At 44.0% G+C, this 10,964-nt stretch overlaps 1 protein-coding gene and 1 long non-coding RNA gene across 5 annotated transcripts in view; one reads left to right on the top strand and one right to left on the bottom strand.

Annotated features, from left to right (window-relative positions):
- The first annotated feature begins 496 nt into the window (after nt 1-496).
- Nucleotides 497-2,607, top strand: LOC121143765. Of its 2 annotated transcripts, XR_005881091.1 has the most exons (4): nt 497-567; nt 834-975; nt 1,605-1,826; nt 2,478-2,607. It is a non-coding gene; the product is annotated as an uncharacterized LOC121143765 (long non-coding RNA). The 2 variants fall into 2 exon arrangements; XR_005881090.1 differs by having other exon boundaries at nt 1,605-2,607.
- A 7,343-nt stretch (nt 2,608-9,950) lies between these two features.
- Gcnt2 (glucosaminyl (N-acetyl) transferase 2 (I blood group)) overlaps nt 9,951-10,964 on the bottom strand; it is an 86,319-nt gene continuing 85,305 nt past the window's right edge. For all 3 annotated transcript variants that reach the window (XM_021224978.2, XM_005066365.4, XM_005066366.4), the window contains exon 3: nt 9,951-10,355. In XM_021224978.2, coding sequence (XP_021080637.1) covers nt 10,165-10,355 — 191 coding nt within the window. In that variant the 3' untranslated portion in view covers nt 9,951-10,164. The remainder of the gene's footprint in view (nt 10,356-10,964) is intronic.

Here is a 10,964-nt window from a genome sequence, read left to right as displayed (position 1 = left end):
ATATACACGGGATCAGAACCCATGTAGAATACTCAACCCCACCTGCCAATCAAACCTTAATATAACCATGATTTGCCATCCAATTCCTTCCAGTCTGCAGGAAGTGACAGTGTAACAAGTCAAGAAATAAAGTAAGAATGCAATCAGTCGTTTCTTGAGTATGGGACAGTCTACAACAAAAGAGCTAACGAAAATGAGTTTCAAAGAGATTGTGAACAAATTCAGAGGAAATCTTGTTCAGGTTCTTATTTCCTTGAGTCAGCTCTATCCATTTTTAAATGACTTATTTATTTTTATTTTATATGCATTATTGGTGTGTTTTACCTGCATGCATGTCTGTGTGAGGTGTGAGATCCTGTGGTACTGGAGTTACAGACAGCTGTGAGGTACTGTGTGACTGCTGGGAATCAAACCCAGGTCCTCTGGAAGAACAGTCAATTCTCTTAATTACTGAACCATCTCTCCAGCCCCAACTCTACATGTTTTTAATATTTAGAGAACTTTGAAGTGGAAATTCAATTAACTGAAGGAATTGATCTTATCCAGGGGATGATAACATTATTTTGGGTGAGAAATGTCCTAGTTTTTTCTTCCTGTAAGATGCACAGTGAAAGTATTTTGAGGTAAAGTTACATTAAGTCCTAGATAAGATTTTAAGTATTCCATTTTTGGTTTTAGGTGGAAGGGGATAAGTGTAGTGTCATACAGACAGTTGTGAAGTTGATTGATAGGGTTGTGAGAGGTCACTGTACTCCATTTAAAAGGATTCTGGGAAACTTCACACTAAAACAGTAAACGTAGGCTACATCTGAACAAATGTGTGTCATTGACAGGAGGAGAGAAGGCATGGCTAATGATGGAAGTGCAGACCTGAGAAGCTGCCCCATGCGAGAGTTCCTGGGTGTGTGTGTGCTACAGCTGAAGTTGTGCTGTGCCCACCAGGCAACAAGACTTTGTTGCCATCAGTTTTCTAATGTAAATACATGATAAACTGATTCAGATGCCTCTATGGAGTCCCCAAAGCAGAGTCCTGCCCTGGTTCCTTTTCCTGTTGCTCTAATAAAATCACCTGATGACAGCGACTTAAGAAAGGGTTTGATTTGGCTCACATCTCAGTAGCAGTTTCCTCTGAATTGAAATAGCTCACCCCTGAGGGAAGTTCATTCAGCCTCAGGAAGGAATGGGACTGACCCAGACCCCCTGAATGTGGGTGTCAGTGAGGAGGCCCAGGTAATCTACGGGGCCTTGGGTAGTATTTATCCCTAGCATACAAATGGACTTTGGCTGCCCATTCCACAATGAGGGATGCTCTCTCAGCCTGGATTCTTGGGGGAGGGTCTAGGCCCTGCCCTGGATGAAATGACAGACTCTGGAGATCCTCCATGGAGGGCCTCACCCTCCCTGGGGATCGGAGTAGAGATTGGGGGAGGGGAGGAGATGGGATTGACATGTGAAGCAAGCTTGTTTGTAACTTAATAAAAAAAGGAAGAAAGCAAACAAACAAAGAAAAAGAATAGTGGTAGGGAAAGCTTGGTGCTTTGGAAGATGGTGAAGGGGAAGAGTTGAAAAAATAGACTAATCAGTGTTGTCTGTTTATATTTCAGATAAGCAGAGTATTAAGTGAATTTCTACCTACCAATATGATTAAAGCTGTAGCAGCTCACATCAAAAAAACAAAAACAAAAACTCAGGAAGTCCCTATAAGCAAGTGCTCACGATCCTGCTCTCCTCATGGTGACTGCCCGTAAGGACAACTGAGGAGAGGAGACTTTCTCACTTGTCGAGCTGCCTGCGTGATGCAGAGAGCACTCTGGAAGGCCAGCTTTGTGAGTTACCACCCACTGTTGGGTAGACTTTCAGGAATGTAGCTGCTTTTTAGTCATCCCGACTCCTAGGAGTAACCTGTCACACACACTCCTGGAAGAACTCATTGGTTCATCAAGTTGGACTTCAGTGATATTGTTACTTTGGCCTGTGGTCAGTTTCCTATCTGGGATCACTAGATATTTATTCACATCCCCCTAGGAAAAGTGTCACACAACAAGGGTATAGTCAACTATGACAGGAAAGTCATGGCAGTAGGAGCCTGAGGTCACACTGCATCTATATTTGGAAAGTAGACACCAATGAGTGCTTATGTCGATCTTACTTTTCTTTTCTGTGGTCTGGGACACTGTACATGGTGGGGGGAGGGTCTTTCTAACTCAATCTAATCAAGATAATCTCCCAAGATATGCACAGAGGCCCGTCTGCCAGGTAATTGAGGGTCTCAAGTTCACATTTGTTATTAATACCATGACTACCCAACATATTGCCTGAAGTATTGACTGTTGGAGAATTTCTCTTTACTGCTCTCCTGGAATGTGGAATATTACGTTCTCTGAAGCTGTAACACATGGATCAGGGAACCAAAACCTTCAATGGGAGTGGCTCCATTGTGGTATTTAATAATTTGCCTTTCGCTGCTTTTACCCTAGCAATTAGCTGAACAATATGTGGATCTTGGAATTCAGCAGGGGAGGTGTGTGTTAATCCAAAAGATGGAGAAGAAAGACCACTGACCTAAATCATCATGGCCAAATTAATTAAAGCAAGCAATTAACTAAAGCAAACTTTTTTATTTGTATTCATGGGCTGCCTCCCCTAAGGTGGGGTTTGAGAGGTCAGCATTGGATGTGAGGAAGACAAGGCTTTCATAGCTCAGGGGTAGGGGGTTTCCAAACCCGGGGTGGGAGGAGTCGTTGGCTGGCAAAATACTTAGTGTTATAAAAGCAGGACAAACGAATTAGTCCTAAAAACCTCTTGAAGCAAAGACATGAATTGCAAGGTGGGTGTAACAAGATAGTCACAAGTGGTCATAACATTTTTTTGAAACAAAGGTAGGGTTGCAAGATGGTTATAAACATTTGAAACAAAGACATGATTGCCATTCTTGGAATAGGCAGTACAGAATCATTTGTAGTTAAGGTTATAAGTGGGGCATATCCCAATCCTTGAGAAACAGAGGCTTAATCATTAAACAGGAATGAACCCAGTTTATTCTTACTATAAGATGGCTTTTAAGCCTAAGATGGAGGCAGGCTGGTTCCTCAGTGTGGTTATCAGACGCACAACAGATCTGTGGCTTCCAAAGATGAGGTACTGTTTGGTTATTCCAAGTTGCTAATGCCACTTAACCAAAACTACTGGGGAAAATGATTGATTCAATGCTTCAAGAAGCAAATTACACACCCAATGGAGGGGGGTTGGTGTGCAAATCAAACACTGGAACTTAGATAGAGCACCTCTTAGTACTTCCAAGCCCAATCACAAAGGCTAATTGAAAACTACAGCAGACCAAAGGAAACAAAACTATTGAGGGTCATACACTTCATAAAGGATGATTTCAGTCACTTCATGAGTGGGAGAAACTTAGCTGGCTGAGGCCAGGCTGAAGGCAAGGGGAATGTGAGTGGCGGAAAGGATTCACGGAGGTAGCCTACAGTCCTCTGATGCACTTTGGAGGTAAGGATTTTGTAGCTTTGTGCGCTTCCTATTTGCACATGGTAATGATTTATAATCTCTCTTCTCACTATTACTTTCTATATCAGTTACGGGATGTTAAACTTTACAGGGCATTCCTCTGGGTTGTGATTATTACATGGGTTCCTGGTAAGAAAGGAACTAGCATGTATTCACTCCAGAGAGGACATTGATGACACACTAAAGAAGCCACTCCACACTTCTAGTTTCATGAACCAGTTAGTGCATTCTGGTTATTCACAGGAGCATGGCCAGGGTAAGGAGGCAGCTACATTGAAGAACTATTAAGACTAAAAGACTGTATTCCTAGAGCTGCCTGTTTATCTTGCAGGCGGCCTCGTAGAAGAGTGTCTTTTCCTACAGCAATTGCTTGCTGCTCATATGAATGGGGATAGGGGCCTGAGTCTGGTAATTTTCTGCACCAAGCTTGCTGGTTTTCTATAGCATCCCTCCTCCCCCAAGGATGTTTCAGCATGGAGGAAATTGCTGCCCAACAAGGAATTGATCGTCTGCTGATTATAGGACAACCTGTTCTCCAGTTTGGGAGAAGTGTCTTTGTTGTAGGATATTTGTACACTGTGTGAAGATGTATGGCTGTGATAGTGTAATAAAAATCATAATGGCCAATAGCTAGGCAGGAGGCATAGGCAGGAATTCTGGGCAAAAAGAGAGTAACTGGGAGGAGGAATCTAGGTTTGTAATTTCACCAGCAGACTGAGAGCAAGTCCGATGTGCCATGTGACAAAACATAGATTAAAAAATATGGGTTAATTAAGTTATGACTAAATTGGGGAAAAGCATAAGCTAAGGCCAAGATTTCATAATTAATAGTAAGTCTCCAGGTCATTATTTGTGGGCTGACAAAAAGGCTTGCTACCTGTCTTCAGTTAGGGGGCACTGCGGTTGGAAGCAGCACTGTGATGTTCTAGGGGAGCTGACAAGCAATGGAAACTCAAGAGCATGGTGTGGACAGTCAGTCACAGTTCCTCCCTTTCAGCTCTCACGTGTGTTTCCTCCCAACATGGAGCTGGGCCTTTAAACACCTCTCCTTTGCCGGCTCACACAGAGTTTCACCAGCAAAGGCAGAAAGAGGGCTTCCGCAAAAGCAAGTGGCCTCCTTCCTAGTCATAGCAGGCATTTGCCTTGAGTCTGGTAGCTTAGAGCTGAATTCAGATTCCCAGTGAGTTTCAGTGAAGCCCTGCAGGTGGCTTCTGTGTAAGTGGCACTCGGGCACTCCGAGGCTGAAAGACACCCAGTTCACCTCTGGCGAGTTGTGTGGGCATCCCAGAAAGCAGCTTCTGAGGGAATGTTGGCAGCATCCTAGTTGTTACATTCACAGAAGGGTTCAAGTTGTCCTGCTGAAGGGCTTCCCATCATTTCACCTGGGGAGCCTTGCAGATGCTGGCCCAGCAAACTTGGAGAGACTTGGCTACACCTTCTTACTGAGTTCTGAGCCCCAGACTGTATCAGGGTCTTACTCTGTAGCCCAGACAGGCAGGCCTCAAATTAACAGTCTTCTTACTGCCTGTGTTCTGGGATTTGAGCGTGCCCCTCCATGCCTGGCTGATGTGTATAATTCATTGACCCCGCATGTATAGCCAAAGTGCTCAGTAAATAGCCCTAGGACTGGCGAGCTGTTGCAGCACATACTTAGTTTCCTAACAGCTCAAGAGCTATAAATACTAACGCTTCCCATATCCTGCAGTCTTGGTCCCCAGATGTGTTGTTCTAAGTCTCCCACCTTTTCCTACTGGAGATTTCCCAAGAGCAGCTCAAGCAGACTCTTACCCTGCCAGCTTTACCCAGCTGTCCTTGCTCGTTCAGATAAAGCACACACCGGTTTATTCATGCCTTAGACAGAGATGCAACCAAAGTATAGAAGCCAGTCTTCCTTCTGTGTGTTTGTCTCCGGCTGTCTCCTCCTGGTTGGGGGTTGAGGATGGGCTGGGCACTCAAGCATTCCCACCAAGACATAATTCACTCCTAAGAGGATGCTCTTTCACGCCCTTTGGGCTTGGCACATATTAGAAAAGGATGTGTAGAGCAGGAGATCACAGTTTCCAGACACTGCAGGGGGGCAGCTTTATCAGCACACAGCCCATGTTTATACATCATCTATGGGTCTAACCGCAGGAGTGAATAATTGCAATAGAAACCATGTGACTTACAAAGCCCAAAACAGTTACTGTCTAGCCCATCACAGAATCAGTTTGCTCAGCCCTGGGTGAAAGAAGGAACCGTGACTCATTTGTTAGCTGATTGTTGGAACCAAGAGCAGGAACTCACTTCAACAGCCTCTTTCACATTTTATTAATGTGTGTATTTTGTACACGCATTCATATGTATTTGCCCTTGTGTGCTATGCATGTATTATTCACGCTTGGTTTCTTATTTAAGTTACTGGGTCACAATATATTATTGTCACAATTTTGATGCAGTAGGAGAGTTCACGGCAACTCTTGAACCTGTGACACGTTTGTCACCCTTTTAGGACTCTTGTTGCAATAGCTTGTTCCAGGCTCATCTCAGGTCTTCCCTGCCTCAGCTCTGGAACCAGCCATGTCCCAGGGAGTCTGTGACTGACTGGAATTTTCCCAGGACTAGGGGGAAATGATGAAAGGAAACCGCAGTGTCCAGCTAGTCTTTGTGTTCGCCTGCAGAAGACACGGTCGCAGTGCAGAGCATCCATCAGGCAGGTCTCCCTGACGGCCTGGTCTAATGAAGCCCTTCTCCCACACTCCCATGCTACCACACTGTTCTGGTGGCTTTGTAGCACTCTCTGTTAATACTTCATTGGCATATTTCAGAATTTCTCTTTTCTCTCTCCATCTAGAATAGAAAGAATCTGCCTTTTTAAAAATAAAAATTAATGGTGACCAGGAGAGATCACGTTTGACTCGTTTCTTGCGACATGTGACAAATACCATTCACATCCTATTGTTGACAACCTGATGCAGACTGCTCCTGAAAACTCGCTAACTACGTGTGATCAGCTCTGTGACACACGAGTTTGTCTGTTGATCTCCAGTAATTATCTCAGTACCTACCAGGCAGGGTGCAGTTAGTTGTCTTTGCAGGTAGCCAGAATAGATGCACAACTTTTTGTGTAAGAGGCAAGGACTCCTTGGAGAAAGCAGATTGCTGGGAGTGTGTCTTTGGGACCTCTACCTTGTTCCGGCTCCCTCCTGAATCCCTTTTCTGTTTCCCAGATGCTCTGCCATGCTTCCCCCCCTCCCCCATGCTAGACTGACACTTCCAAATCCGTCTGCATTTAAACTGCTTTCCTTGAGCATCTGATCATAGTGACTGACCGAAAGCCTGATGGACACAGAAGGCAATTTTAAGATGACTTATGCCTGGTAAAATGTTTGCTTGGTAAACATGAACACCTGAGTTTGGATCCCCAGTATCTGTGTATAAGCTGGAGAAGGGAAGGGGGCATGCCTATAACTCCAATCCTAGGGAGGAGTGGAGATGGCTGGACCCTAGGGGTTCATTAGTCATCCAGTCCAGCCAAGATGGCAAGCTCAAAGTTCTGTGAAAGACAGTTTCCAAGCATACAACACACACACAAATGTATAAATAAAACCAAATTTCTGTTTCATCCTGTTATACTCAATTGCTCTCCCCTCACCCCACAAAGGGAAATGTCAATTTTTTTTAGTGAATAGATTATTTTAGACAACTACACATACATAAATGTGGGGTTTTTTTTTGTTCTTTTTAAAGCTGGGGGAACTGTACCATTGAACATATTAACTAGGTATCAAATAAATACACACACTATCCTTGAAGGTGGAAAACAATATATTAATTTATTCCCAAGAAAACAAAAACAGAAAACATGAAAACCAAAATGGATACTATACAGGAGAGACAGGAGAGTACCTTCATAGCTAGCTCACTAGCTCAAATGCTACTCCCTTTCAATATTAAAATATTTATGATAAAGAGGTGATCAGCAATGGGCATGTAAACTTCTATTCCAGGAAAAACTTCTCATTTCAGAGATCCAGTGTAAAACATTTCTTTTCAGGTGTTCTCATCTAAGTAACAAATAAAAAAGAGACCTGTTATAGACCTCACCTCAATCAAGAGCATCCCTGCCTCTCTACCCTTTAGTACCCGACACAGGCCCATTTTATTTCTCAGTAGAAGTTAACGAAGTTTTCCATGAAAATGATTCCCTTTAAAAATGGTTAACATTCAGCAGGCACAATTACAGCACAAGAATGAAATGATGGCAAGTGATATCATTTAACGCAAGTATTTTCTTTTTCATTAGGACAAATAAATATTTATGAATGCAAGATAGCTAAAAAGATGATCACATCCCTAAAGTTACATTTACTCATTTGTATGTTGGGGAGTGACTATGTGCAACAACACATGTTGAGGTAAGAGAGTAACTTGTGGGAGTGAACTCTCTCCCTCCCTTGGGTGGGTCCCAGGAATTGAACTCAAGTTGTTATGCTTGGCAGCAAATTCCCCCACCTGCTCAGTCCTTACCACACATCCTTCTGAATGACAGAATTTTTTCTCAAAGTTAACACAGCGTCCGTTCTTAAACTCTGACTTCTTTGGATATATTAAGTATGGCTTTAATTTACCTTCTCTCAACAACCCTAGGGAAATGAGCTGAGAGGATCAGAAAGACAGCCTAAATCCTTAGAATTTGCTTCCTAATGATCATTAGTCATCCCAAGGCTTGTTACATCATCTGCAAGACATAGGTACTCATGTCACCCTTGAGACAGAGGTGTGTGAGTTTTGAAAAAAATGAGACAAGAAGGAGCTGGTAGGGGCCAACAGGCTTTAGCTTTTGTTTTCTCCTTCCTCTGTGTCTCTGGAATAATTGACTAATTACCAATCCCTATGGCCTGCTATAATACGGATCCAGGTCGGGGCATGTGTGCAATGTAGGCATTTTGTAAGACTTAGAGCAGGGCTCAAAAGCTGATACCACTTGTCAGTTTTACAGGAGAGAAAATATGTCTTGTTTCCCTCCAGTGTCAACACGTGTCCTGAGGATCACAGATGTTCAAGAGGCGTTTAGTGAATGCAGGCTGAACCAATGGATGAATGAATGACCGAAAAATGACACATTAAGTCCACCTACAATCAAAAGCTCTTAAGTATCCAGAAATTCCTGTCAGCACCAATCTTTGCAAGCTACCTGGAGGCTGTCCTGGTGTGGTTCAAGCTGTGTATAACAGAACCCAGTCCCCATCTCATATAAAGAAAGGGAACCCCAGACATAAGTTATCCACAGGTTCCAGACCCACGCAATAGCACCTTTCCTGTGGGAAAGAAAGAATTCCTTCATTCCTGTGAGAATGTTTCAGTGTTCTCTGCGGAAAAGAGAACATTCTGGAACAGAACACGGAAATGCCCAGCATCCCTGAGGTCCTCTTCCTGCAGCCACACAGTGGCTCCTGTCTTAAGCACATGTTCTGTCATGTTAATGGCTTTACACTGCATGCACAACTTCAGACACCAGTAATTGAGAACTGCAGTGTTCACAGTCTGTCTGTGATGCTGGAGACGGAGTCCGGGTCTGCACATGTCAGTCAAATGCTAAGACACTGAACTATCCAGTTCCTCAGCTCTTCAAGACCGGTTCCTTTTGTTTGGTTGGGTTTTGCTCTTCAAGGCAGGGATTCTCTGTGTAGCTCTGGCTATCCTGGAATTCGCTCTATAGACCAGAACTCAGAGATCTGCCTGCCTCTGTGTCCAGAGTGCTGGGATTAAAGGTGTGCACCACCACCTCCAATCAGTTCTTGATTAAATGGAATTGGTAAGTTACTAGAAAGCTGTCTCTATGCCTTTCTGAGTACATAATTGCTATAAAGATGGTATAAAAGCCTCCTCCTCAAATAAAACAGGCTTTGATTTTTTTCAGACAGTGTTACCCACCAGTCTCCTTTCTAAGGGCATATACTAATATAAGTATCTGGCACAGAGAACTGATGCACTTAAATTTATCATTGACCATGGCAGTAGATTAAGATGCCGATGAGCATCAGGTGACTTGCAGACGTCAGAGCCAGGTGTGGTTGTACACTTATAATAGCAGCACTTGGGTGGAGGGAGGCGAGAGAGCTGATGAGAGTTCAAGGCCATCCTGGGCTACCTGGCAAGAACCAGGGTAGCCAGAGATATATAGCAAGAGCCTGTCTTTAAAAAAAAGAAGAAAAATGTTGGGTTGTGGTAGTGCACGCCTTTAATCCCTGCAGAGGCAAGTGAATCTCTATGAGTTCAAGTCCAGCCTGGTCTACAGAGTGAGTTCCAGGACAGCCAAGGCTACACAGAGAAACCCTGTCTTGAAAGACCAAAACAAACAAGCAAACAAAAATAACAACAAAAAACGAAAACAAAATAAAGAAGAGGAGGAAGAGGAAGGAAAAAACATTCAAAAGAAATGGCTAGACTAGCTAAAAATGGCGGGACAGCTGCACAGAGCCATCCTGTCAATGGATCACAGTGTCCAGTGGATATTTTAAGCATAGTCGTGAAGCCAGGTCCTGACGTTTTCCTGAAAGCAGGTTTTGATGCCTTCAGCACAGCCAGGGCAAGAGTCTCTTGGAGAGAAAGGCTCCTCTTTATGCCTTGGGTTTCCCTTTAGGCCAGAGCTGCTGCATATCAAAAATACCAGCTGGGATGTATGGCGGTTTCACTCTGGTTTAAGGTTCTCTCTCGAAGCCGCAGTTCCAGGCATTCCACGGTGAGAGGGTACGTGTTGAGCTCAAATTTGTTAGCAAATAGGCTTTCTGAATTTATTAGCCATTTTAAGTCTCCGTTTCCATAGATGCAAATGTCATGTACATAGTGACCTGTGGGGAGAAGGAGGCAGAAAAACAGTCAGACATCCCTGTCTTTAGAAGTCACAAATGGTGAACTTGAGGTAGCGGAATCCTGATCAAGTATGATGAGATGCAGTGAAACATGGCTGGGCTGCCCTAGCCCACCAGGAGCTCAAACCGCTTAGGACAAATGGCACAAAAATGCACTTGAATAAGATGAGCATTGAGCACAATGGAAACCGTGTCCTGAAGCAGTTCATGCGACAGGTAAATTCTAGAAGCACAGGGATGAAAGAAGACCTTTCGCCTTGTGTTGTCTCTTCTCTGAGCTCTGATGGTGACTATGGAGTGTCACCTCCACCTCAGTAAGCCTCACTGATGCAGCATGTCAGCAGCGGACTCTGAGACAGTTTCTGTATGCAGCCCAGGCTGCTCTTCAATAGGCAATTCTACTGCTTTGTCTCCTGAGTGCCGGGATGGCATGTGTCACTCTTGTGCCAGGATAGCATTGAAGTTCTCAATCCCATCCCTTCTCAACTGCTCCTCTGTAAAGTGTCCCCACCATCCTCTGCAGCTTCCAGCTTCCTGTCTGGACTACTCTAAAGGGCGGCTCCTCCGGTGACTCCGTGCCCTCTTAAA

This window comes from Mesocricetus auratus, unplaced genomic scaffold (assembly GCF_017639785.1).
Source record: "Mesocricetus auratus isolate SY011 unplaced genomic scaffold, BCM_Maur_2.0 Super-Scaffold_100013, whole genome shotgun sequence".
Classification (NCBI taxonomy): Eukaryota; Metazoa; Chordata; class Mammalia; order Rodentia; family Cricetidae; genus Mesocricetus; species Mesocricetus auratus.
Note: the sequence above shows the minus strand (reverse complement) of the source record. Positions and strands in the feature narration are given on the sequence as shown.